The sequence below is a fragment of the Kalmanozyma brasiliensis genome, assembly GCF_000497045.1.
Source record: "Kalmanozyma brasiliensis GHG001 unplaced genomic scaffold PSEUBRA_SCAF11, whole genome shotgun sequence".
Classification (NCBI taxonomy): Eukaryota; Fungi; Basidiomycota; class Ustilaginomycetes; order Ustilaginales; genus Kalmanozyma; species Kalmanozyma brasiliensis.
Genome location: NW_015961950.1, coordinates 73,529 through 99,487, shown reverse-complemented (window position 1 = coordinate 99,487; position 25,959 = coordinate 73,529). Strand labels below are relative to the sequence as shown.

Sequence of the window (25,959 nt, the reverse complement as noted above, 5' to 3'; positions counted from 1 at the left end):
GTGGGTCGGACGGCTTCATGTTGCAGTGCAACGGGAAGCTCCGTGGTGACTCTTTATTGTCGACCTGGACCTGTCCACAACTCGACTGCGCTTCACCATCATCTTCCCTCTTTTGGGGAATATCTCACCATCGCACCCTCAGCCATCAACACGTTCCTCCCCAAACAGATCTCTGGAAGCTGCTGACGGACGGACATACGATCGCTCGCCATGCGATTTGAGCAGCTGCTCTTGGTGTGTCTAGCATGCCTGTCTTTGACGGTGCACGCTGCGCCTGCATCGGTCAAAGACCTACATCGCAGCCATGACAGTCACCCCAAGCCCGCACATGATCGCCATCGACCTCGCAAAAACTCTTCCTCACGTCACCGTCGAGCGCTGAACACCGACGAAATCCATGCGGCCGAAGAAGCCTCCCATCTCCTCCCCTCGTACCGCGAAAAGTACGCGGCGGCCGAAGTGGCTCGGCGGGAGCAACTCAAGCTGAAGCTTCACCAGATGCAGGTCGAGGACTCGATCCACATGGCCAAGTATGGAAGTGCGCCGCCCAAGTTTCCGCTCATCACCGTAAGCACTACCCCTCCATCTTTTCCCTCACTCGAAACCCTACTGACAGCTGATTGTCGATGTTGTAGCGCATTGCGAGCACCATCGGGTTGTCTTCTGCCGTATTTAACGTCGTCAACTTCATGTATTCGGCCAAGACGACGGCACTGGCTACGGATCAGTTCAGTGCACCGCCGACGCCGCCTACGTTGATCGATAGCGCCGCGCGCTGGGATGGGAAGGAGTACCGACTTCTGCCTCTGCCTGAGGACAATCCTAAAGATGGCGGTTCTGGCAAGAAGAAACGCAGTCTGCCCAATGCACCCGTGGAAGGGAAGATGGAGAAGCGTTGGGTGGTATCCAGCATCGTCGGTGCGGGTCTAGGTGCAGCCTTTGCTCCCGGCTTCACGGGCGCACTGATGAACAAGAAGCCGGACGTCGACAAGCCTCCCTTCGATCCATACGACGAGAGTATGCTCAAGCCCAAGGATGCGTTTGCTGCAGCTGCGGCGGATTCTAGTCAGCCGTTGCCCGCTGTGCAGTCGACGGGTCCGTCCGAAAGGGTGCCTGCTGCGTCGCCTCCAGAGCTAGGGGCCGTGGTTTTCCCTGGCGAGCCAATCTCAGAACGTAGCTTCGCTGCGGACACTAGACCTGCTCCCAACACCGGCTTTACGGCCCCTGACAACGCGCCTGTCCTGCGCAAACGCTCCCTCTCCCCATCCTCCTTCGACTCCTCCTCCCCCGAAGAGCGCGACCTGCGCAAGCGATTCCTATTCATGGGCGGACCATGGTCCAAAGTCGCCGGCGCCCTAACCGTAGGCAGCGTGGTCCCCCTCCTCTACGAAGGCGTCACCCACGCCCGATGGCGAACATACAATCCTCGCGATCGGGACGTCCTCAAGGACCTCGATGACACGCCAACCTATGGCGCTGTGGGTGTGCCCGGCCGTCAGCCAGGGCAGCTCGCGACGAACGCTATGCCTGGCTACGCGAAGTATCTGACCGAGCTCGAGCAGGGCCAGGCTCAGGCTCAGGGACAGCAGCAGGCCTCGCCGATGGCTGCGGGTTCAAGGCTGGCTACGAACGAAGGCGCAGGCCCAGTGATCGCAAATGCGGAGACAACGTTGAGCGACGCGCAGCCTGTCCTCCGCCGTAGCCTGGACAAGCGTGGGAACCTCATGATGGCCGGTGGGCTGGCCGCGTTCGGTCTCGCCCTCGGGTACGCACAGTCCGCGACGCAGTTCCCCACCGACCGGGACGAGGAGAGAGACGAGCGCAAGCGCAAGCTCAAAAAGGCGCAGGAGGCACAGCAGCAGGCGATGGCACAGCAGCAGGGGATGCAGCAAGGGGCTGGATCGCAGGTCGATCCGCTCGCCGGAATCCCTGTCAAGCCTCTCCCCGATGGCAGTGGTGGTGATCCGCTTGCGGGGATGCCTGTAAAGCCGCTACCAGGTGGTGGTGGTGATGATCCTCTTGCTGGAGTGCCGGTCAGACCGCTGCCTGGCAGCGATGCTGGCTCGGATGACACGAGTGGCAACGCACCAAACAGCGCCGGCCCGACCTCGCCCAATAGCGCAGCTTCGAGTCTCAACGCAGCCGCTGGCCTCCAGACCAACCTCGACACCAGCTCTCCTGTCCTGAAGAAACGCACCGACTCACTCACCAAGCGCACCCCAGGCATGGGTAGCGCGCTCTCCATCGGCGGCACAGCCATGTTCTTCGGCACGCTGGCAGGCAACCTGTTTGTGTCGGCCAAGCAGAAGTCCAAGCCCGTGCCGGTGGTGACGCCCAATGCGGATACCAAGGGACCTATGATTCCGGGTGGAGAGCTGTATACGCAGTTCTTGGAGTCGCGTCGCGGTCCTACGGGTGCGAGTGCGGGTGGTGTCGGGCAGGGTGCCATGGCTGACGTTAGCCGCGTTGCTGCGCCGGTGGCTGCTCCCGCAGCTGCTGCGGTGGGCTCGATGGGTAGTGGTGCGGGCTCAGATCTCACCTGGACACCCACCTCGAATGGCGGCTTCGTTCCCGTTCGCACCGACTCAAGCTCCTCCGACGACACCTCTGCCGATCCGGTGCTCAGAAAGCGACGCGCTTCCCTCCTCAAGCGCGCTCCCCTGGCCTTCGCAGCTGCCGCCGAAGCGGGTGAAGCGAGCGCCATCCTAAGTAAGGCGCCTGCACTGCTTGAGGCGGAGGCTGGTCTCGCCTCTCTCGGTGGGGGTGCCGCCGCTGAAGCTGGTACCGCAGCCAGCGGTGCTGGTCGGCTTAGCGGGCTCAGCTCTGAAGCGGGCGCTCTTTCACGATCCGGTTCCGCTGGTCGCCTGACGCGCTTTGGCAGCGCAGGTCGTGGTGCTGCGGCTGAAGCTGGTGCTGTCGGTCGTGGCGCTGCTGCCACCGAAGCTCTCACTCTAGGTCGCACCGCAGAGGGCGGTCTAGCAGTCTACCGACCCAATCCGGCATCGTGGGGATCGGCCAAGCCTGCCATGATCGAAAACGCCGCTGCGGTCGGCGGCGAGGGCGTACCCGCCACCATCGAGGGCGTCACCAAGGAGAAGGGCAAAGGCATGTCGTGGAAGACAGCTCTGGGTATCGTGTCTGGTGGCGCGGGGGCTAGTATGACTTTCAACGGTCCCGGTTGATCTATCGTTCGCTCTCATCCCCCCAACTTGACCGATAAACACTCGTACGCATTCCACACTTTCGTTTGGTCCTTAACAATCCACTGTCATTCCGTTTGACTGTCTGTCCGTCGTGCTGCATGAGAATCGACCCGCGAGTGAAGAAAGGTAGAGAGGAAACAAGAAAGATGTTGAGCAATTGGGTAGTGTGCATTGACCTTTGGGCTGTTTTACCAAGCCAACACACGACCATTAATATTGCTGTGTCTTCACTATAGGCTAGAATAAAACTTTTTGACCCCATCAAGCTATGAGCCTGCGATCTACGTCCCGAGGGACGAAGAGAGGCTAGCTGGTGAGGCTTCGAAAGAGCCGAGTCGAGGGAGCGAGAGGGGGACAGGCGGGAGACGGGATGGGAGAAAGCTCAAGTTGGACGAACAACGTTGTCAGAGTGCGGAGAGTCGACGAGGGAGTGAGGGGTGGTGCGGTGGATGCGATCGGAGATGCTGGATGTGATGTTGGACAGTGAGACGGCGGAGACGGCACGTAGGCAGGGCTCGGAAAGAACGACTGGAGCCGGGTCGAGAGACGCAGACGTGCACAAGCGGATGTGGTCCCAGACGAGTGCTGATGGTAGCGGTGGACTCTGTCCGACGGCTATGAATCCATCAGGCGATCGAGGTTGCGATGTTCGAGGACGATGATGTTGGTTGAGAGGAAAGGAAGATTGCCACGTCGCTTCTCAACTTTTTTCTTCTCGCCTGTCCAAAAAAGCAAAAAGCCACGCTGCGGCTGCATAAGGCGCTTACGTAATGCTCATCCTCGTCCAATTCGACGAACCTGCACGGCCGACTCCGTTGACGAACCAACTGTTGCTCTCAGCGACGGTCTCCACACAGGAGAGACACACGCCAAGCTGCTTTCGGACGTGGAATGATGCTTCAATAGCGTCTAGGTGTACAAAAGCCGTATGAGACTCTCCTACACACTAGCGGTGTTGGCAGACGCAGCGCGAGCCTTGACCACATCCGCCTGCTTCTCAACCACGCCCTTGACCGCCGTGATGAGCCCCTCCACGCCCTTGGCGCCCTCCGGCTTGACACTGATGACCCTCCTCTCCTTCTCCAAAAGCCCCTCCATCTCCTTCGGCAGCACATCCCTCTCGAAATTGAACTCGGCGCCGGCCTTCTCCAAACTCGATGTCACCGCTTCCGCGAACTTGGCAGGGTGGGCGGTCGAGAGCACGATTTGATGCGCCTTGTCGGTCGACGCGGCGTTGTGAGCCGCCTTGAAGCCGACGGCAGTGTGTGGGTCGACGAGGTACGAGCCCGCCGGGTAGGCAGAGGTTGGCTTGCGGGTGAAGTACTCGAGGACCGTCTCGCGAATTTCGGAGTCCGAGACTCGCTCGGCGGCGAAATCGCGGCGTGCGAGGGCAAGCTGCTGCTCGTTGACCGACATGCTGCCGTGCTGTTTGAGGGACTGCATCCACGATGCAAGCTGCTGACCCGCCGCTTCCTCCTTCTCGGCGTCGGAGCCTGTAGCCGATGACGACTGCGATTCGTACGCAATGTACCAGAGCAGGCGCTCGAAGTTGGACGAGACGAGGATGTCCATAGCAGGCGAGAGGGTGGCACGGACACCGCCCTGCTGGCCGTCGGACGAGCCTTGTGCCACCTCGGTCTGTGCAGAGGAGGTGGATGAAGATGCGCCACTCGACTTTTCGTACCTCCCCGTGGCCCAGAATCGCTGCAAGATGTCGTTCTCGTTGGTAGCAACGACGAGACGCGAGACAGGGAGGCCCATGCGCTTGGCGTAGTATCCAGCGAGGATGTCACCAAAGTTGCCCGTGGGGACGACAAACTCGAGATCCTTGGGGGTGGGTTCGGACTCGGACAGCCCGAGCTGCCTGCGGAACTGGAAGTACGCGGAGAAGTAGTAGACGATCTGAGCGAGAATTCGTGCCCAGTTGATCGAGTTGACGGCGCCGAGGCGGTGCTTGGCGTTGAACTCGGCGTCGGAGAAGAGCGCCTTGACGACGTCCTGGCAGTCGTCGAAGGTGCCTTGCACTGAGACGTTGTGGACGTTTTCGTCGAGCACGGTGGTCATCTGCGCCTCCTGGATGGGGCTCACACGTCCGTCAGGGAAGAGGATGAAGATGGAGATGTCCTCTTTCGATCGGACACCCTGGATGGCCGCACTGCCCGTGTCACCGCTGGTCGCACCGACGATGGTGAGCTTCTCACGCTGCTCCTCGGGCTTGCCCTGATTCCTTCGCTGCAGGAAGTACTCGAAGAGATTGCCGAGCAATTGGAGGGCCACATCCTTGAACGCGAAGGTGGGACCGTGCCACAGCTCGAGACACCATTCCTTGTCGTCGAGACGCACGAGCGGTGTGGTGTCCTGGTGTCGGAAGGTGGCGTATGACTTGTTGATGACCTTCTGAAGATCGGCGGATGGAATGCCTCCCTGTGCTGGGTCCTCGGGAATGTAGAGCGATAGAACACGATGCGAGAGCTCGGAAAAGGAAAGGTTGGCCCATTCGGATTGCCAGTTGGCGGGCAGCTGCGGAACCTGTGCGGGGATAAAGAGACCTCCGTTGGGAGCGAGACCGGTGAGGACGGCCTCCTCGAAGGTGAGACGCTCACTGCCACCTCTTGTGCTGAGGTACTTCATTGTTGTCGCGAGCTGGAGTGCTGTGGGAGGACGAAGGATCGCTGTTCGATGGTGAGGAGAAGAAGATGGCTCGAGTGCTTCTTGGACTGGAAGAAGTCAGAGCACGTTTCATGCAGATGCAGCGTTCAAGTGAGTCACTGTGCGAGCTGGATTTCTTCTTGTTCCACCGTCCAAGGCTGGGTGCCTTTTCTGCCCGAATGTTAGCAGGGCATCACGTGAGAGAATGGATCGCGATTGGAGAAAGATTGATCGAGCCGATGAGGTGCGGTGATTTATTCGGCCACAATTTTCGCTATCGATTTTCTGACATCGTCTCGACCCCGCGAAAGACACCGAAGTGAGATACTGCATCGATCCGGCTGCCAGCTTTGCACATCCGATGGATGATCAACGCAAGATCACAATGGAAGCCGCTTGAGATGCTGATTGTTAGCCTCCGAAAGGCTGAAAGGGACAGTGGGAGCGAGCGTCGAGGCGTGATTGGCGTACAATGGAGATCCTGCGACCGATGCGCACTTCTTCGAGGTGGGGCCGGGATATTCCGACGACTGCATCCGAGTGGTGTCCATATCATGCGCGAGGACATGGACGCTGGCGGTAAATAAGGTTCAAGACCAGGAGTGCGTGGTGCAAGTAGCGGTCGGAACCACAACACCAACACAGCCTCGGTGTTCAGCGGTGTTGAGGCTCCTTTGGGATGCAAAGCACAGCGACCAAACTCCGCCGATTCGACACTCAGCCCGCGAAGGGGGTCAAGATCAAAGACGAGGACTCCCTGTGACACCTAGCAGCTGTTAGCCAACGATGCTGGTGCTACTCTTCTTCAACGAAGTGGAAAGAACAATGAGCAAAGGACGGGGACCATCCGGTCGCGCGGCGTCTAGCCTTAATGAAAGAGCAAAAAGGCTCCGCCGAGGCTCCAAGACTGAAATGGTCCCAACTCCGAATTGAACTCAGCCCGTCGATCCCATGTGATGTTTGCCTTGACTGGCACGATTCCGACAAGTGAAACGGTGAAGACACGATCGCTTTGACGAAGAAGCCGCGCAAGCCGCGCTATCGGTTCTCGATCCCTGCTTGTCATTGTGCACTCATCACTGATCCGAGAACTCATTTCGATCTGAAAAGGGACGATGGCATGCATAGACGAAGCTTCGCGTGTCTCGCTTGCAACAGGCGAGCCAAAGGGAATTTGCAAGCTTCTGAGCACTCTCTCTCTCTCTCTCCGCGGATCAATCGACGGTCTGTACTCGCGTGCTGCAGAAGCTCAAGGCAGACCGCATCCAGAGAGTTCATGTGAGGTGGGGGCAACTGCATTCTGCAGCTCTGTACCTTAGCGTCGAAGGCGGTGCTGGGCCCACATCTGCGTGTGCATTGATGCAAGGGCGCCTTGCTGCACAAGGAGGGCGCTGTGGTGGATCAACCGGGCCTCGGTCTCTTGAATGCACTGCCTAGGATTTCGAGCCTCGTCTGTCAATGTCCATTACGAACGAATCGGGTGCGTTCCGAAGCGGTGAGCTTGACCGCTACAATGGACGGGATGAGCCGAGTGGAATTGCGCCAACGACCGGCTAATCGGCTTGCACGCAACTGCCGTGCTGCGCAGTAAGATCTTTAGAACGTCAAGCTCTCGCAAGCTTAGCGAATCATTGGTCGTGTGAGACGGACATAGAGCCTCGAGGAATTGGATGTCCGAAGGCTTTGAGTGGTGTCCCACAGTGACAGAAAGAGGTGTTGCTCGAAAATTCTGAAGGATTTCACCTTTGCGCTCGGCGTCTCGGTCTGTGCGAGAGCCCACAGCGGAAAGGGAGAAAAGAATGCGGTTGGCCGTCAGTCAATTTCTCTCTGGGCGGGCGCTTGCTTAGCCGTTTCCGTGATCCGCTCGCTGCGCAGCGTCCTTATTCGCCTTTAACGTGCCTAGGGCCGCTGCTCGAGCCAACTGCTTTGCGGAGTGTCACACTCGCTCAGCCAAGTCACCTTAGCTTGGCTTCTCGGAACTTCCTCGGCTCAGCTCAGCTTCTCCTCCGTTTCATTATCGCCATCATCATCTCTCGCTCGACCGACACCACCGCGCTCCACCCACCAGGCTCGTACATAGTTCAAGCAAGCTGCACAACTCAACTCGGCCGTGCCGCGATCGCCCTTTGCCCTTCACTCACACGCTCAGCGTTCCGACGGAGATTCCGACGACTTCGTTGCCTGTATCACATCCTTCGGGTCTGCCGCTTCGCTCAGCAACCGACGTCTTTCGGACTGGCTCCGACCACGGTCTTTCACACGTCTCATCTGCTCGCATCAGCGTCGCTCTGGACACCAGCTCACGCCTTACTTCGAAGCTCGTAATCCGACGGGGCCCCTTCTGACTCCTGTCATCTCGGTGTCATACTCGACGAGCCTGTTCAGCGCACCACTTTGGCTCGCTCCCACCGCCAGCTCGATACACGCAGGCTCGCACTCTCTCCGTCTCCCACGCTCCTTTCGGCATCGCCCTTCGGCCCTTACCACCATGCCGGACTCGACAGAAGCCCAAACGCTCAAGTCGCCGACCGCGCCTAGTCAGCGTCCCGAGGTGTGTGGTCCTCACGCACCAGAGCGCCCCTACCCCATCTACCTTCGAGGCAACGTCGAGAAGGGTTTCGGTCGTGGCTCGAAGGATCTCGGGTGTCCCACTGCCAATTTGCCCTCGAAAGTCGTTGAGCCAGGTTCCTCGTTGTCCCGCAACGGCGTCTACTTTGGCTATGCGCGTGTTCTTCCGCAGGATGAAGATGATCCGTCGCTCACCGACTCTGATGACGTTGATCCCACATCTGCAGGCATTGACGATGAGGACAACGAGGTGGTCCTCGGCGCCAGTCCCATCGGGGATGAAGGTTTCCTCAACAGCTCGTCCTTGCCGAGGTCGCGCCACAACAGCCGCGGTCAACCTAGCCCAGCAGCCGTCCTCGAAGCAGGCAGGAGGGATAAGGAGGACGAAGTGAGCCGCGCAGAAGCCTCACACGCACAATCGGGCTCCTCCTCATCCACATCAAGCCGCCTCACCGCCGGTCGCAGGAAAAAGACCAAACGCATACCTCTGCGAGCCGAAGACTCCAAGGTCTTTCCCATGGTCATGTCCGTCGGCTGGAACCCGTTCTACAAGAACACCCGCAAAACAGCAGAGGTCCACATCCTCCACGACTTTGCCGCCGATTTCTACGGGTTGGAAATCCGAGTTGTCGTACTGGGGTATGTGAGACCAGAGTACAATTATGATACCATGGAGGCGTTGATTGAGGACATCGAGATGGATAAGAAGGTGACGGTGAATAGTCTGGCCAGGCCGCTGTATCAGGATTATGCGCAGGATCCGTTCCTCGGTCGTTGACCAGCATCACTCCTCCCTCGTATCCTCTCGTTCTTTGTACTGCTTCCACTTGGGTTGTCGTGCTATTACTGCACGTCTTGTCATTCAATAGGTTCTACTGTATCAGTCTGGGTCTTGGTGTGCGCGGCTGTTGATCCCGAGTTGCGCTGTTATCTCTGCTTGAGGTTCTTGACTCGCTCACTTTGATCAAAATAGGTTCACTTCATCTTGCTTGCGACAGACTTTTCCGACCTCGCTCTCAACAGACAGACTCGATCTCGCTTGCAACAGACGAACCAAGACGGTGACATTTCGAAAGACCTTGCTCGGTATCATTCAGGTCGCTACACTTGAGCCGGGAGATGGATGTCCTCCGACAGCTTGGCGATCTGTTCCCTAGCGACTGAAAACGCGCGCTCGAGATCGCGGTAGAAGAGCGTGCTCCGTTCGGGCAGCTTGCCGTCAAAGCGATATCCGCATCGGGGACACACCTTCATCGCGGCTCGCTTGAACTCACCGCAACCCAGCTGACCAATGTCGACGATGCGTAGGACGTATGCGTTGGGGCCGTAGTTGCGGTGCAGGCTGCGCACAGGCTCTTGGGTGTCGTCAATGATCGCGTGCTGGTGCTCGAGAGGCTGTTCGAGCTGTGAATCCGCGTCGCCCTCCGAGTCGGAATCCTGACGCTGGTGGTCGTCTAGCTCGCCGTCATCATCGCTGCGAGTGCTGTCGACGTCCATACCGTGTTCACCGCGCCCGTCCGAGCCCTCCGAAGAAGTGTCCGAGGCGGTCTCGACATCGATATACCTCGTGCCTTGCTTCATCATGCTGAGCGGCACGGTGAGCAAGAAAATTTCCCAGCTGTCTGTGTTGCATGTCTGACATGTCGAGTCGCGTCGGAATTTGTCGGACCATCGCGTAAGCAGGGAGTTGATAGCGACCATGCGCTCAAGGTGGAGACGATAGACGCTCGCCATGATGTTGCCGCCGATGCGTTGCCTGTCTTCCTCGCTCAACAAGCCCCAGTCGGCTCCCAATGTGAGGCGAGCGCAGCTCTTGAGGACCTCAGGAGTTCGGAATAAGGCGCCAGCGTTGACGAAGTCCGCGAGAGCAGAGAACGGGTTCCAACCCCGGATCTCGTGCGGATGGTCGAAGCAGTCCATGAGCTCGGCAAGGAAGCTTTCAAAGGCCTGTTGGCGCACGTAGCACAAGACGTCTCGTCAGATGTCAGCTTGAATGACGAAGGCTGTGCAGACGGGACAGGAAACTCACGTTGAGCACGTCGTCGTTGTGCGGGGCCGCTCGGGCCGTCAAGGGGTAGAGTTCAAACTACAAAACACCAGTTGCGATCGAAGAGAAGGTTAGCAGCCGTAGCCGAGCATGCAACGTGAATAGCGATGCGGAGACTTACCAGCTTGGTGAAAGATTTGCTCTTGTCCTGCGTGAAGTTCTTCAGCTGTCTTCTTGGCGTGTTGATGGTGTTGCGTTGGTCGTAGCGAATAAAGTCTTTAAATTCCTTTCGTAGATCTGAACGGCGAACGCCGTCAAGCAGCGTGGCGAAAAAGTCTTTCACCTCATCTTCGCCTTCGACAGCCTTTTGCTTCCCCTTCTTTGATGGCCTCACCGAGTCCGGGTCGGCATCCGCCTGTGAAGCAGCCTCAGCGGCTCGAGCAAGGCTGGCAAGAAGATCAGCCTCGTCCTCGCTCATGGGGTGAGCGCTTGTGTCGCTCGTCACTGCAATATCGCTTCCCGCATCCACGTCGCTAAGAGCACCCGCGCCGTCTGCGTCATTGATGCTCGAAGTCCCATCTCCGCCGTCCGCCTCGTCGCTGCCGGACGAGTAGCCTTGCAGTCGGGACAGACTGTCCAGCTGAGTGACAACGTCCGCCTCAGATGCCGCAGAGTCATCCTCTGAAGCTGGTTCTTCAGCCTCACTGTCAGAGTACGCGAGTGGGAGAGGTTGAGAGAGGACGACAGACGAGCGCGTTGGTCGGGCTGAGGACGCCGGCGGTGGAGAAGCTGTCGAGCGCGGCGGGCGTTGCAAGGGCTGCGAGTAGGGCGAGTGCCGCGCCGCGCTCTTCTGCGAGACCTGAGTCGAGCGAGCCATGGCGGGGCTTGTTATCGTGAGCCGAGCTACTTGTCGCTGCTGGTGGATCAAGAAAGAGTCGGAGAAAGATCGAGGTGGTTTATATCGGGTCGTGGACTCGAGCGCGACGGCTCTCCAGCCGCGTTCTTGCCCTCTTGCGCCGTTTCCCCCCTTTCGAAGCGCCACATGTGACAGAACGAGAGTCGATCCACCTCTTGCAGCGTGACTTCTCGAAGGAGCCGAAGGAGAATGATTGGCTCAGTCATAGCCGTGGAAATGAACTGCACCGTGCACAATTGCGCTGTGGAGGCTGTTCTGCCTTCTGGTGCCCCATTTTCTTGGACCACGCGACAGAGTGCGCGTGAAGCCAAAAGATTCCCTTTCCACGATGGAAAGACGCTTTGGCGCAGTCACTCATGGCTACGCGCACGGCCAAGGACTTTTTCGGTGCTGTCACGGTGTTGATTCGGTCGACTTCATGGCGGTTCGTTGCAACGTGCTTATCGTGATGAAAGGGACTGCGCAGGTGGGACGGTTCGAAGGCGAGTCCAGACTTGTGCGTGCGAAACTGTGGGCTGAACCTTGACTTGTATTTCTGTGCAGCAGAAGACATGGACGATTTTGCTATTCCATTGGATTTGTTCGTCCGGCCTGTAGGCAAAAGCGAATGGGTGAGGGGGGCGTGAGAAGAACGGAGATACGGCGATCAGCGTTTGTGTCGGCAGGCGAGTGATTGCAAGAGAGGGACTACGTACCTGTTCATCGTCGTCCTTGTCGCGGCTGCAACCACACAGCAGCTCCGTCCACCAGGGCTTGCGGCGCTCATCCGCTTCATCGTCAGATTCAGCTTGTCGAGCCACCCGCATCTTTCGAGCGCTGTTCTTCATGCTGCGTCCGACCGTCTCGATCCAATCATCCTCCTGCGAGATGCCGAGCTCTCTGAACTTGGAGCTGCTAGTCGACGATCGCGCTCGTGATTGTGCCGGTCGGTTCCACGTGTCCATACCACTCTCGCCCAAGTCGCCATTCGCGTCGGGTCGTACCTCACGTCTGCCATCAAACTCCATGGTCACCTCTTCATCGAGACCTCCCTGGTGGATGGTGGTTGTAGTCGTTCCGCTGCGACTATCCTGAGTTGACGCGAATGGATTGCTGCCTGCTGCATCGGATCCGTATGAAATGTCTTCTGTATCCTCGGCTTCGGTGTCGGTCGCCACGATGGTAGGCATGGAACGTTCTTTGCCCTTGCCTTTGCTGTTCTTGTAGCTCGCTTCCAAGGCTTGGCGCTGAATGCTGGATGCGCGCCCCACAGTGACAATCGGGCGTGATGCTGTCGGAGTCGGCTTGAGTGAAGATCGCTTGGGGTACGAGTCCGTCGTCGCAATAGCGTCCGACGGATCGCGGAAAGGGTCGTGAGCACTACCATTGGCGCGCAAACCCAAGCCCTGTGTGGATCCTTCGCTTTCGCGGCTCGACTCCTTGGTGTGCGTGGTGGAGGAGACTCGCGAGCCAATGGGCGGTAGCTTTCGGTTCGGACGATGCTCATCTGATGTCAAAGAGCCCAACGACTGCGCACTGTCGAGGGAGGACGAGCTTGCTGAGCGACCTCGTGTGGCACCTACTGTCAAAGAGGCCACTCCTTCTCTCCGTGTAGTCGAGTCGCGGTTCGAATTGTAAGGTGCTTTCGGGCTCGAAGCTGCTTCATCGGCGAGTCGTTCGGAGGAGGGACCAGAGCCCAAATTATTGGTCTTGGTAGACGAGCCAGCGGGGCGAAGCATCGAGAATCGATGAGCTAAGCCGCCGCCGCCACCTGGCCCGGTAGAGACGCGATTGGCAGCAATCTTAGAGGTGCGTTGTGCTTTGCGCCTCTGACGCTCTTCATTTGCCCAGCGTTCCAGGTTGTTTTGCACGCGCTTGGCCTCTGAGTCCTCTTCGCTGGTGGGTGGATAGGTGGAGGGCGAGTATGCCGAGTCGAGATCGGGTGAGTCAAGCTGGCCACGCTCCTGATAGAGATGTGGTGTGCTGTGCTGAAGGTACCCGTTGGCGGATGAGTTGTAGGCGTCAGCGTACTTGTGTGAAGACGAGCCTGCTGCGCTGGTCTCGTCGATGGGACTGAGCTTCTGGTGATCGGCATCGACAGTGAGACCATTGCTGGGCTGCTTGGCTTTGTGCGAGAGGTTCGAGGTGGTGATGGGCCTGATGGAGCTGGATGCCGTGTCGAAGCTGTAGTCTGGCTCTGCATACGTCGAAGAGGATGCTTTTGCGGATGACCTTGGCGCGAGAAGCTCAGCCTCTGGATCTTCGGTCATGGTAGAGGCAAATGAGACCTCGGAGAACCCGGAGAGATCTGGATCGCGCGCGGCGTGAAGGCCATTGACTTGGCCAAGAGGAGTAGCGCTCATGTCGACCTGAGTCATCGTCGCTGATAAGCTAGGATTGATGCGAGGATGCGGTCCGTGGGCGGCTAAAGATCATAGGAGTATCGGAAGTCACCGATTACAGACGGGCGAGCTTGTGAGCGCCGCTTTTGAGAGTGTCTGCAGGTTTTCAAGGAAAGGCTAGCACATTGATGCGAAATCGAAACGGTTCTCGATGCTCTAGCGGTGCCAGTTCGGTGAAAGTTGCTGTTGGTGAGGACAAACGTCGGCAAAGGGATATAGATGCAGCAGGTGGTACTGAAGAATGCAGTCGGGGAAGCACGAGCAGAATGCTGAAGGTGAGTTAGAGTGGTGAGGATGTAAGGTTGAGTTGGACAACGTTGGCGAGTGGCCGAGGCGTGGCAGGTGCGACACTTCAAAAGAGAGGACCCGGCTCCGCGGCCTCTGGTTGCCAGAAGAGACAAAAGGGCAGGAAAGCGCTGTGCTGTTGCATTGGGGTATTTTTGGCTCCAGCTCGCGTAGCTGCATGCAACATGGACCCGGCTACTCTTAGGCTGGAAGTTGCATTTTCAAAAATGGAGAAGGAGGCGTCAACGATGCTACTGATGCTGAGAGACCGTCAGGGGTTGGCGCGGGGATGGAGCAGAGGAGAGGCACGGAGGGAGACAGCGCCCTGGGGTTGCCAATTTTGGCGAGATTTGAAATTGGCTCTGATCATCAGGTTGTCTCTCTTTTGACACAGAAGGATTTCATGCTTGACAGACAGACTTGCTTGGCTCGGGGGAAGTTCGAGTTGACCGTGCAGAAGGAGCAGCCTCTTGGCGGTGACGATGGAAGCATCGCGAACCCTGACGGTGACCCTTCATGCGGCCATCTCCTTGTCAACGCAATCCGCCGCCCCACATCCGCTAAGTCTTCTTGACGAGGAGCTGGGATCTGCGCGGGCAGCGTGATCTCTGCCTGCCGTTCGGGCACATCGACTCGTCTGGAGACTATCAGTCTATCGCCGACGAAAGCAAGTCTTGCCCTGCAAGTCAAATGAGATCAGGCCATCTGCATAACCTTGTTGCCGAAGCTTGTCAGCAGCGAGGCCGTCGCAAGCAGGCTTCATGGCTGCTCAGCCTCGATTTTGGCGTGCAAAAACAAGAAATGAAGAGCTAGCTTAACAATTTGGAATATTTTGACGCTCGGCAGACGCGTCCAAAGACACAGGGTGCTGCACCTCTGTCCAAAACACGCTTTTTCGAGATGCACGCCAGGTGACCGAGGCTCTGTTGCCTCACGCGACGGAATCGGCATCACTCCTTCTCAGAGGTATCACATTCGATACGATCACATTCACACCTACGCCTCGTCTGCCATCCGTGTCGTCGGCTGTCATCCGAACGCGGACTAAGCAGCATCATCATCCTCCTCGTTATCAAGCCCTGGTTGCATCCCTCGCTCGGGCCTACTTCTACATTCTCGTCACTCTGTCTGCCTCGGCTACCACGGCGCATCCGACAAACACAGGCGTAGCAACATCGATCACGGCATCCTTGATCAGGCGCACAATCTGTCTGCTTGACACATCATAGAAGAAACGGTGCTAGCAGCCAAGACCGATCCCCATACTCTTATCACATACACAGATGCTGCGCGCCACGTCCACATCGTCACCACCATCCACCGTGCACATCTGATTGAAGCAGCATGCCCACCACATCTCGTCGATCGACGCGGCTCAGTATATCGGATGATAGCGATGTTCGTGCCGCGTCCAGCTCAACAAAGCGAAAAGCGGTCTCTTCCTCTTCTGCATCCTCTTCCACTCGCTCCTCTGCTGCGTCTTCGGGCGTTATTCCAACCGTAGCTGCGCGCAATGCCTCCAAGAAAACAACAGACAGAAAGGAACGTCGTCTCGAGGATCTCCTGGACGATACGCTTGCCGGCGATGATACTCGCAGGCTAGATATCAGCATGAGCGCATTCCAGCCGGTCAAAGCAACGACATCTGCGAGAGCGAGAGAAGACGCGGAGGCAGCGGCTCGCAAACTCAAGTCGGCAACAAGTCGGCGTGAAGAACCATCAAAGACAAAACGAAAGCTTCGTCAAAGTAAGTCTTCCCCTACATCACGCCGCCATCCCTCGACTGCTGCGGATTCTGACACGTATTCGCATCTCTTCCGCTCTACAGCCTTAGGAGACGAATCGGATGACGACTTCGTCTTCAGCCGTGAACCTGCTCGCAAGAACGCAACTGTAGCTTCGTCTTCATCCTCATCAGCAGCCGCTCGCTCAAGAGCGCAACCCAATGCCGCTTCGACAGCCTCATCCAACCGAACCGTCTTCGAGCCACTGCCGGATGAAGCCGGAGGTGAGACACCCATCATCCGCCGAAATCAGGCTTTCCGTGCTGGTCTCGAGAACAAGCCGCGGCGTCCGACGGGTCGCGAAGCCGAGCAACAGTCCCGCCGCACCAGTCTCACCCTCAAAGGTCAACGGCGTGTCTCGTCACTCCGCGATGGAACCATCGCCCATCCACACGTCGACGTACCAGACTACGAGCTCTTCCGGCACTGCAGTGATCAGCTACCGCCCGTCGTACGCATGAAGCATCTTGTTGGCTGGATACTCAAACGATCGCTCGACATTGCCATTGGCAAAAGCGAACTGCCTGTCCGTCCTCGTGACGCCGCCAAGAAGTCGAAGGGCAAAGGCAAGGAGCCCTACGAGCTTCCCGTGTTCAGCGAGGTCGAATTGGAGCTCATCCGAAAGAGGGATTCGGAATTGTCTGCCGTGCTCGAGCAGCTTCTCACCGATCTCAACGAAGGCGCCTTTGGCATCAGCTGGATGGGTCAAAACGACGAGTCGGACAACAAGCATAGGCAGCCGCATCCTCGAAACGAGTCCAACCGCAAAGCCGCTGCTCAACTGTCGGCTGTCGTCGATGCTATGCGCAGCGAGTCGCAAGCCTGGAGCAAGGAGCTCACAAGACTAGAAGATTACGAGGCCGAGACGGCTAGACTAGAAGCGATCTTGCAGGAGGACGGCACAGCAGAGTCAGCTGATGTGATCGCATGGGATCGTCAAGACTTGGACGAGGCTGGGCTGCAACAACTGCGTGACGCCGAGGCCGCAGTCGAATGGCTGCAACGCTTGAAAGGAGACGGCACCACGGAAGCCGTCAAGCCCAAATCTCGCTCCAAGGGCCGCACGTCTAAAGCAGCCAATGCACGCTCGGATGACGAGGCCGATCTCAAGGGCACGGAGCATGATCCGCGATGGAACGATGTCGAGTTCAACGTCGATCTGCTGCGCTCACAGTCGCATCAATTCGCTCAACTCGAGTCGCTCGCCAGTCGATACGTCCGCACCGTCTCCGCACACGCCGCCCAAGCACTGCGCGATCGCACCTCGTCCAGCAGCGCCATCGCCACCTCTTCCTCCAGCGCCAAGGGAGGTCGTCGCAAGACCGCTGCCGGGTCCAAGAACGGTCGAGGCGGCAACGAGCGTCTCGAGGTGCTGCTCAGTGGTGTCCGCGAATCGCGTGCCATTCCCCAGCCTGGAGCGGACGGCCGACCTATCAATGCCGCCGATCAGAGCATGGCCGATGTCAGCGCGAGCATGGCACAGGTCGAGCCGGACGAGAGCGACCCGCTCGACATCCTTCGCGCGCTTGCGCGTGTGTAGTCTGCTTTCCCTTTGTACCATCAGAATACCATCTTTGCTTTTTGCTCCTGGATTCGTTCCGCGAGTGTTCGTGTGCTGCGTCGTGATCATGCGCTGCTCTTTCAAATGAGGGCGAGTGGTCGACCGCGCCTGCGCGAAGCATCGCGCCAGACAGCACAATGCTGATGAAGAAGTGCGAGCGATAGCATTGCATGCCTGAGCGGTCAAGAGAGGTCAACATGGAGCCGAGTTGGCGATCAACCTCGCTGGGCGACCTTTGGCTCCCATGCGTTCTGCAGAGAGAGAGGGAACGAGAGCAAGCGCAGGGTGTATCCGGGTCAGCGCAAGCGTCGAAGTGTATCGTGTACTGGTGGATAACGGGAACTTACGATCTTGGGCTTGACGGTGTTGTAGGTCTTGAAGGAGCCGCGCGAGCCTGTGATGTTTTCTCGTGGTGCCTGTTTTGTTGAACCCCAAGCCTCTCTGATCAGTAACTCGTTCTCATCATCGTTCTCCGCCCTGGTGCGCAGCACTTACGGTCATCCAGGACTGGGTCATCTTCTGAATGCCTGCGTCCTCGTGAGGCGGATCCTTGCGGATGTGGTGCAACCACGAGTGCCACAACGGATCGACTTGGGAAGCGTTAAACTCGTTGTCCGCCACGTAGTCCACCCATCGATGCCTCAGGTTGAACTCGTTGTGGTTCTCGTAGAACTTGTTGCCGTTCCTACATTTGAACCCCCAAAAAGTCAGCGATTCGATCCACGAGCTTAGCAAAGAGAGGAAACGGGAACCTACCTGTCGATGCCGACGAGACGACCGGTCTTGGCATCACCAATGTAGTTGAGGTCGCGCCAGAACTTGCGCAGGCCGTCCTTGCGGATAGCATTGATCGTGCGTGCGAGCGACATCTTGAACCTTGCTCGATGCGATAAGGGGCGATGATGACGAGGGGGGCCAACAGAAGGTGTTGTGTGGAAATGGCGCGAAATGCGATGGCGGTTGGGCGCCCGAGTCGGAAGCGAATTTCGAATCGCGCCGATCCAGTCGAGGAAGTGCGGATCGGACAGATTTGACGCAGCTCGTAATTGCGCACCTGTCAAAGCAGGAAAGGCGCACGGCCGCTGCGTCATTCTTTACCCCGCACCATGAAGCTGGCTTCGATTGAGATGCCGAGGACCCCAAGAATGGGTCATGCCACCTTTGGAAGGGCATGATTTGCTCTTAGATGCGGTAGCGGACCCGCTAGGCAGCATCGCCCATCCAGAGTCGACCTCGTACCGGCGCGTTTCCTTCTCAACCACCACCCTTTCTCATTTCATTGAACGCACCTCCCTTCTAAACACTCCACCCCATCCATCCATCAACCATGTCAAGCAACGGCACCAATGGCAACACTTCCTCGGAAGCCTCGCGCCTCAAAGACCCTTCGCTGTTCAGCACCAAGATCGTCATCGGCTCGCAACGACTCGATTCGCACTCGGGTAAGACCTTCGATGTTGTCTACCCGGGCGACCGCAAAGTCATTGTGGCCACAATTCCCGAGTGCAACACCCAAGACGTGAACGATGCGGTCTCATCGTGCCTCTCTACCTTTAAAGAGTTCTCGCAGACGACCGCACGCCAGCGCTCCGACCTGCTGCGCAAGCTCAACGACCTTACTCTCGCCAACATCGACGACCTCGCCACGCTCATCGTGCGTGAAAACGGAAAGACGCGTGCCGAGGCGGAGGCGGAGGTCAAGTACGCCGCGTCGTTCCTGAGCTGGTTTGCGAACATGGCCGAGGTAGGGTGCCAGGGGGAGACGATCGCCGCCGCCAACCCAAGTATGCGGATTCAGACGATCCGACAGCCGATTGGGGTGGTGGCGTGTTTGCTGCCGTGGAACCTGCCGTTGGCGATGGCAACCCGAAAGATTGGTCCGGCGCTTGCGGCTGGCTGTACTTGCATCGTCAAGCCCGCAGGCGAGACGCCGCTGTCCACCCTCGCCTTTGCCGAGCTCGTCAAGCGTGCCGGCTACCCAGATGGCTGCGTCAACGTCGTCACCACCCTCGACAACGTCGCCGAAGTCGGCAAGGCGATCTGCGAGCACAAGCACGTGCGCAAGGTCTCGCTCACCGGCTCCACCCGCGTCGGCAAGCTCATCGCCCAACAATCCGCTAGCACGCTCAAGAAGCTCTCCATGGAACTGGGCGGCAACTCACCCGTCATCGTCATGAACGACGCTACCATCGACAAGGCCATCACCGGCGTGCTGCTCGCCAAGCTACGCACCTCGGGTCAAACGTGCGTCGCCGCCAACCGCATCCTCGTCCAATCCGGCATCCATGATAAATTTTTGGAGGCGTTGAAGGAGAAGATCAAGACGTACAAGCAGGGTGATGGCGAGGATTCGTCGACCATGCTCGGCCCGCTGATCACCGATAGGGCGGTGGAGAAGTGTCGTGCGCATGTCGCGGATGCTCTGGAAAAGGGGGCGGAGCTGTACTACGGTCCCCAACCGCCCAGCAGCTTCCCGGATGAAGGAGGTTTCTTCTACCCGCCAACCATCCTGACCGGGTTGAGCGACGATATGCAGATTGCCACAGAGGAGACTTTCGGCCCCGTCGCCGCGATTCGCAAATTCGAGACCGAAGAAGAGGCCCTGGAGATCGCGAACAACTCGGACGTGGGTCTCGGCGCCTATGTCTACACGAATGACCTCAGGGTCGCAGCAAGGATGTCCGCAGGCATTGAGACGGGTATGATCGGGATCAACACCGGCATGCTCAGTGCCTGCGAGGCTCCATTTGGCGGAGTCAAGGAGAGCGGGTACGGTAAGGAGGGAAGCATTCACGGCATGGCCGAGTACCAGATCATGAAGTCCATCACTACGGATGTCTCGGGTTAGATTTGAATCGGAATTTCGCTGCAATTCAATGCCTCGAAGTTATCATCAAGCAGGCGAGAAGACGGACGGATGATGCAGGAAAGTCTTCAAATGATGCAGAGACGTGATACAAGTACAAATGAGTGCACGACGCCTGGAGGCAGGAGCCGCAGCGAGACGTGCTTGACGATAATAAAGATGCGGAACCCATTACTAAAGCGAACAATAGATTATAGCTGAAAAAGAGAGGTGTGTAGATAACGAAGAGGATCGATGTCAACGTTCTTTACGCCGACGGACTGCCAAACGGTGTCTCGATCTCGGCCAGCTTGCCGCGAGGACGGAAGCCCTCCCTCGCCGAGCCAGGTCCGTGGTGCCAGCCGCTGACAGGGCTGCTTGCCCGCGACGGCGGTGCCCAGGGCGGTGGCGGGACGTTGGCGTCCGTGTTCTCCACCCAGGCACCGGGAGCAGTGGGCACGCCTTCGAGCAGACGCTGTTCTGCCTCGGTGAGCTCCTCGGTGGTGCGACCGCAATTGCAAGTTGCATGCGAGGTGCCGGTGCGATCGGGCAGGTAGCTGACTGCCCACGGCACGTTGTCCGGAAGCGACCTCGGCGTCGAATAGCCGTGGTTGCGGTTGCTTCCGTTCTGGTCAATGTGGCCGGCAGAAGCTGGCGTGAGAGCATGCAAACCGATGCTGCTGAGGCCATTGCCAGATCTGCCGCGATTGTTGCGTGTTGGACTCGAGTTGCGGCTCTTACGACCGGACGCAGTAAAGTGCGAGGCAAAGCCGTGTCGTGTAGGCGAGGTATCACGCGAGCCGGCGCGAGAGTTAGCGGCCGAGTTGAGGGCGGAGCTGAATGCTGAGCTTCCACGCGAGCCAGGCAGCGTGTGATTGAGCGTGGTAGTGCGCTTCCAGTGCTCAAGCTCAGGATGCGAATTGCGCAAAGAGCCCGGCGTCGAGGGGGTCGGAGATGATGGCCTGGAGTTGACGGGCGACTCGAGCGAGTAGGGCGGCAGATGGATGGTATCGAAAGTGCAGCAGCAAGACGGGATGGTCGTCGCTCTTCGCATGGAAAAGACTTGCACCTTGGGCTTGCCAAAGCTGTCGCTCTCCTCTCTTGTGTCCAAAACATCCTTACGAGAGAAGAAGACCTCGGCGCCCATCTCGTGACTGACGCGGATCTCGGCGCGAGAGCCTCGAACGGTGCTGGGCCGGAGGATGTTGTCGTCAGGTAGGCGCACCACCGACTTGATTCGGTAGCCATTGTCGTACTGCATGGGGGTCACTGGCTCCATAGGGGTGACAGGCGCCGAGACGGATCCGTTGAGTGGCAAGCCAAAGGGTGACAGGTTGGCAGGTCCAGGTCCCGCTCCTCGACCAGGTCGACCCGCTGCACCGTTCTCCATGTCTCCGATCCATATCGAGTCTTCGGGTCCCACGGAATCGTTGTGCTGCTTGGCCTTGTACGGCATGTAGCCCTTTTCCCAGAGACGCAGCTTCTCGGTGGGAAGCTTGAGCCAGCCTTTACGCACTTCACTGTACAGCTCGAAGGTCTGCTCGAGGAAGACGCGGATGACGTGGACGTTGAGTCCTGCGGGCGGGTCTGGGTGGTAGAGATTGAGGTTCGCAGTGCCTCCTACTGTGAGAGATGCTGAAGTGAGGGATACGGAAAGCGGTCCGAGAGCTTCGTGTACGTCGTGGTACTGGATATCGAGTGGCGCCGGACCGCCGTCCGAGGTGACGTGGAGGATGATGAAGATCTCCTTCCAGGTGGAGATATTGTTCCGCGCACGGCCCGCACCGAGAGCAGTTGCGGTGAGAATGTAGCGAACGCGGCCGTGCTTGCTACGCTCGAAGGGCGGGATCGAAGCGGGAATGATGAAGGCGAACTCGAAGCCGTGGATGCCCTTGTCGAGATGGAGGCCATCGGAGACGGCGCAGTTCTTTTCCTTTTCCTTGCCCTTGGAGCGTGATGGACGGACTGGTATGGCGCCTGCTGTACCGTCGTTCATGATCTCTACCGTCTTTTCCATGATGACCTTCTCCTCCCATCGTATTGAAGAGACGGACGAGGAAGCATTCTCGGGGATAGCTAGCGTCTGTACGCCCTGCAGCACCACCTTTACGCCTTGGATATGACGCTCGCTAGGACACTTGATCTCGACGAGACCGCGAAGGGTCTTGTCATCGCCGGGGAACTCGGAGTTGGGCGGTGGTGGGTGGATGAAGATGTCCTGCGAGACGAGATGCAGCGATATCTCGCAAGGATGATGTACGATGGAGCTGAACATGCTGACTAGTGGGCTTGACGACGAGGAGGAGAGGGTAAGAGGGCGCCCTCTTGGTGCGCCGTCGAGGCAATGGTTGACGCCAGGCTTGAGGGAAGACGCGCTTGACGAGAGACGACGAGTGTATCGATGTTGCTTGAACCGTGAAGTGATTGCAGAGCGTTACTGTTGAAATTGCTCGATGGACGAAAGAGAGAAGGATGGAGGGCAGATGTGTGGTGTGACAAGATGAGGTGGAGTTGCAACACCAAAAAGTCGTGACTGAGCGTTTTGTGAACGGCTGTTTCCGAGCCGCTTTGTGCCTAGCTGCTGTGCTTGGTGGCACTTTGTTGACTGTTGGCTCAGCAAAGCTGCATGCAAGAAGCGGGAGTGGTCCGATAAGGTTTTTTGTTTGACTCGGTGGGACCGATTGCGTTTGGCGGAGTTTGGTGAGACGTACAAAAGGCGAAGGAAGGCACCATCGATCTTCTCCCAGTCTGATCGCGGTCTGATCTCCAAAAATTAGCCGTCGGCGCATGAGTTTTCTATTTTTATTAATTGATGCAAATTTTCCGATTTGGCTGCTTCCGTCTTTTGCTGGCTGCCTCGGAGACTGAGACGATCTGCGAACGAACAAACTGCGGGATAAATTATAGGGTCAAAATCTTCAGAAGCGAATCCAAGACAGCGGCAGGTGACAGCAAGCGAGCGAGAGGTCGTGAGCTAAATTTCCTTCGGATCCACCGGACGGCCAAATTTTCGGCTGAACGTCACACCAACGCTGTTCGTTATCTTTCTCGGATCAGCAGCTGAGCTCAGCTGCGTGCTTGCGGTGGGTTCAGGATGTCGGATCATGACAGCCTTCGAATCGCGTGACATCTGCAAGGGATGGACCGAGATTGGGCCTGGTCACAACGGCGTAGCCAACGCCCTGCCGTGCTTCTGGCCACTTCTATTCAGGGGCGGCCAGTGATCCTTGCCGCGCGGCCGGAGATCACCGCGAGTGTCGGCAACTTTGTTCTTGTTTCGGCTTGGCCTCTTTTCCTTGGGACCTAGAAAAGATCTTCTGATCGCCATACAGTAGATCTCGTCCCGTAAGCGAAATGTCAATCGGCGAATTTCGAGCTAGCCATTCGGCGAATTTCAAGGGTTCTAGATCCCCTCTCCCGCAAGCCAGCGCCCTCGCCTACAAACACACACGATAGCATCGAGCGGCTCGTGATGCTCTGGCCTGCGGAACACATTGCTCTCTTAGCCACTGCTTCATTCGACAGGTCAAAGTTCATCGATCGCGGGTTCCACGTGATAGAGGCCCGGAGCTACGCCTTTACACTTTGACCGTATCGGCAGCGGGCAGCGGGAATCGAGATGTGTCCACCACTTCCAAGGCGATCGTCTTTGTCTCTCGGTAGGGCGGTACCTCAACATAAACTCCATCTGCAGGTGGCACTTCCTCTTTGATCTTGACATCGGTGTGGCTGTCTCCGTTTGACTGCTTCCCGGCACTACCAGCCTGGAGATGTTGCACCAGCCGTCGAAGATTCTTGAGAATGCGTGCCTTATCGTCGAGGAAGTGTGTCGTGACGCGTGCCGAGCTCGATGGTGTCACGAAGAATAGGGTCGCATCGTCAATCATCAAGACATCGCTACGCGATTTTGAGTGAGGAACGCAGATAGGAAGGAGACCGTATCCGCTATCGTCCTTCGCATTACCTTTGGTGTAGAGTTGCTTCTTCGGCTTCTCTGGTGATGCCCCCTTTCGTGGCCTGCGAGTCTCGGTCTCCATAGCATCTGCAGCGTATGCGGAGAGAACTTCGGCGGGAACCGTAGCTTGCAGATATACTGGCGCAGCTTCCTCGTCTTCATCCGCCTTGATCGAAGCAGAGTCTGCGCCGATATTATTGTCCTCAAGCTTGATCCGAGAGCTTGAAGCGGCCTTCCGCGGAGAAACCGCCTGCGACGAGCGACCCTTCTTCGATGATCCACCTTGGATAGCTCCTGCTTGTTTGAGCCCCTTCATGAAAGCCTCTGAGATACCCTTGCCCACGAAACAGACCGTTCGAGGCTTCCACTTTCGGACCTTCTCGAGCAGCACCGGAACGCCATCGACGAGCTCGCTGGGGAGCAGCTCGCTTCCTTCCGCGGTTGGTCTGCCAGCCAGATTTGTGAGACCTAGCGAGAATCGACGAAGATGAGGAAACTCGACGTCCTGCTCTGGTTTCATCCTGTGTTCGGTGATGCCTGCCAAATGCAGCGATGGGTAGAAGTGGTTCGATCGATGAGCAAAGTGATGGCCAGCGGAGGATGACTTGACGCCTGGATTGATGCCGCAGAGCATGATATCGTTGCGCTGGGCAAAGAGGTCGGGCACGGCTTTCAAGTGCGCATAGATGCTGCCTGCCGCCGAGTTGGGATCGTCTCTCGTGCGTCGGATTCGTTTGCGCGAGGGCGACTTGCCTGCTTTCCTTGGACTGCTTTGACCTTCATCTTCCGAGCTGTATGACTCGCTTGACTTCTTGCCTCGGCGCTTTGAGGGAGAAGCCGAGGTACTCCTGGGCTGATATTCGTCATCATCTTCACTGTCCGCAAAGGCTGCCGAGAGGTCTGGGATCTTGGTCTGCTTGGTTCTTGGACTCTTTCGTGGAGAGAGCTTCTGGGAGCTTGAGGAAGCCTTTGTTCGATGTTGAGGAGACATCCGGGAGGATGAAGCTGGGTTGTTGTCCTGGAACTCGAAAGCAGCTGCAAAGTGGTCAGGCAGTCGAGCCCTGCTCCGCTGCTGAGGTGGATCGGAAGCAGTCTGTGATGATGGCCCGCCTTGGCGCGCTTCCCCGCTTGCACCTGGCATGTCCCTCGAAGGTACCGCTCCGTTCAGCTCGGCAAGACCAGCTAAGATCGGGATGATAGCGGCCTGGAAATCAGGATGGCAAGCTTGAGAGTGGCCTGCGCTCCGTCATGCAAGGCCATGCTCGGTCTGCGAGGTGGAGGCTTCGTTCCAATTTTTCAAGATGTGAGATTCGCTGAGCACCCCAGCAATCTGCAGGATTTCACAGCGAGAAGCCTGCTGCCGTCGTCGCGTCTCCGTCGGCTTGCATTGCGAAGACCTGCTGTCGAAGCAGCATGGCTGTGCGGCCTCATGTTCGCATTCAAATGGCATGTGTGAGGCGAAGGAGTGGAACCACGAATCGAAATTCGCCTCGCTAGGCCAGCGGTGCAAGCGAGCATCAGGCCATTCCCATGAGAGGGCTGCCATGAAGGGCGCACAGGGCGTAGTTTCGGAAGGATACGTGAGTGAGTCCAACACCTCACCGAGGAATTTTGACAGGAGAAAGAGAGTCCGCTCTGGGTGGGACATGCGTGCGCCAAGAAGCCAGCTGACCTACTGTATTTCACACGCGCGCTACGCCGTTGGACAGCAACCAACACAAGAGGGGTCCATCTCGAGACATCACACACACATCACTTCACAAAGCACACGCTCGCACCCGTCCATGCACGTCCCGGCCAGTCACCAGCTCATCGCTAGATCAGA

General features: G+C 57.9%; 10 protein-coding genes across 10 annotated transcripts; 4 read left to right on the top strand and 6 right to left on the bottom strand.

Moving 5' to 3' along the window:
• Nucleotides 1-210: 210 nt before the first annotated feature.
• PSEUBRA_000893 (uncharacterized protein) lies at nt 211-3,182 on the top strand (the record flags this gene model as incomplete). Its single annotated transcript, XM_016434207.1, has 2 exons — nt 211-567; nt 636-3,182. 2 exons carry the CDS (start codon nt 211-213, stop codon nt 3,180-3,182), a joined length of 2,904 nt encoding a protein of 967 aa, XP_016294291.1.
• A 960-nt stretch (nt 3,183-4,142) lies between these two features.
• PSEUBRA_000892 (Tryptophan synthase beta subunit-like PLP-dependent enzymes superfamily) lies at nt 4,143-5,834 on the bottom strand (the record flags this gene model as incomplete). The annotated part of the gene is made up of 1 exon (XM_016434199.1): nt 4,143-5,834. The coding sequence occupies one exon, from the start codon at nt 5,832-5,834 to the stop codon at nt 4,143-4,145; it is 1,692 nt and encodes a 563-aa protein (XP_016294290.1).
• A 2,506-nt stretch (nt 5,835-8,340) lies between these two features.
• On the top strand, nt 8,341-9,198 carry PSEUBRA_000891 (Riboflavin kinase domain, bacterial/eukaryotic; the record flags this gene model as incomplete). Its single annotated transcript, XM_016434211.1, has 1 exon — nt 8,341-9,198. One exon carries the CDS (start codon nt 8,341-8,343, stop codon nt 9,196-9,198), a length of 858 nt encoding a protein of 285 aa, XP_016294289.1.
• Nucleotides 9,199-9,521: 323 nt separating this feature from the next.
• On the bottom strand, nt 9,522-11,284 carry PSEUBRA_000890 (uncharacterized protein; the record flags this gene model as incomplete). The annotated part of the gene is made up of 3 exons (XM_059464509.1): nt 9,522-10,367; nt 10,450-10,506; nt 10,589-11,284. The coding sequence occupies 3 exons, from the start codon at nt 11,282-11,284 to the stop codon at nt 9,522-9,524; spliced, it is 1,599 nt and encodes a 532-aa protein (XP_059321094.1).
• A 603-nt stretch (nt 11,285-11,887) lies between these two features.
• Nucleotides 11,888-13,680, bottom strand: PSEUBRA_000889 (uncharacterized protein; the record flags this gene model as incomplete). Its single annotated transcript, XM_059464508.1, has 2 exons — nt 11,888-11,914; nt 12,019-13,680. 2 exons carry the CDS (start codon nt 13,678-13,680, stop codon nt 11,888-11,890), a joined length of 1,689 nt encoding a protein of 562 aa, XP_059321093.1.
• A 1,653-nt stretch (nt 13,681-15,333) lies between these two features.
• On the top strand, nt 15,334-17,313 carry PSEUBRA_000888 (Kinetochore-associated protein Dsn1/Mis13; the record flags this gene model as incomplete). Its single annotated transcript, XM_016434185.2, has 2 exons — nt 15,334-15,736; nt 15,818-17,313. The coding sequence occupies 2 exons, from the start codon at nt 15,334-15,336 to the stop codon at nt 17,311-17,313; spliced, it is 1,899 nt and encodes a 632-aa protein (XP_016294287.2).
• A 236-nt stretch (nt 17,314-17,549) lies between these two features.
• Nucleotides 17,550-18,203, bottom strand: PSEUBRA_000887 (NADH dehydrogenase [ubiquinone] 1 alpha subcomplex subunit 12; the record flags this gene model as incomplete). The annotated part of the gene is made up of 4 exons (XM_059464507.1): nt 17,550-17,585; nt 17,682-17,750; nt 17,830-18,019; nt 18,091-18,203. 4 exons carry the CDS (start codon nt 18,201-18,203, stop codon nt 17,550-17,552), a joined length of 408 nt encoding a protein of 135 aa, XP_059320892.1.
• A 458-nt stretch (nt 18,204-18,661) lies between these two features.
• On the top strand, nt 18,662-20,182 carry PSEUBRA_000886 (Aldehyde dehydrogenase; the record flags this gene model as incomplete). Its single annotated transcript, XM_016434180.1, has 1 exon — nt 18,662-20,182. One exon carries the CDS (start codon nt 18,662-18,664, stop codon nt 20,180-20,182), a length of 1,521 nt encoding a protein of 506 aa, XP_016294285.1.
• Nucleotides 20,183-20,447: 265 nt separating this feature from the next.
• Nucleotides 20,448-22,454, bottom strand: PSEUBRA_000885 (Immunoglobulin E-set; the record flags this gene model as incomplete). Its single annotated transcript, XM_016434167.1, has 1 exon — nt 20,448-22,454. One exon carries the CDS (start codon nt 22,452-22,454, stop codon nt 20,448-20,450), a length of 2,007 nt encoding a protein of 668 aa, XP_016294284.1.
• A 1,303-nt stretch (nt 22,455-23,757) lies between these two features.
• On the bottom strand, nt 23,758-25,125 carry PSEUBRA_000884 (Uracil-DNA glycosylase-like protein; the record flags this gene model as incomplete). The annotated part of the gene is made up of 1 exon (XM_059464506.1): nt 23,758-25,125. One exon carries the CDS (start codon nt 25,123-25,125, stop codon nt 23,758-23,760), a length of 1,368 nt encoding a protein of 455 aa, XP_059321092.1.
• Between the last annotated feature and the right edge of the window lie 834 nt (nt 25,126-25,959).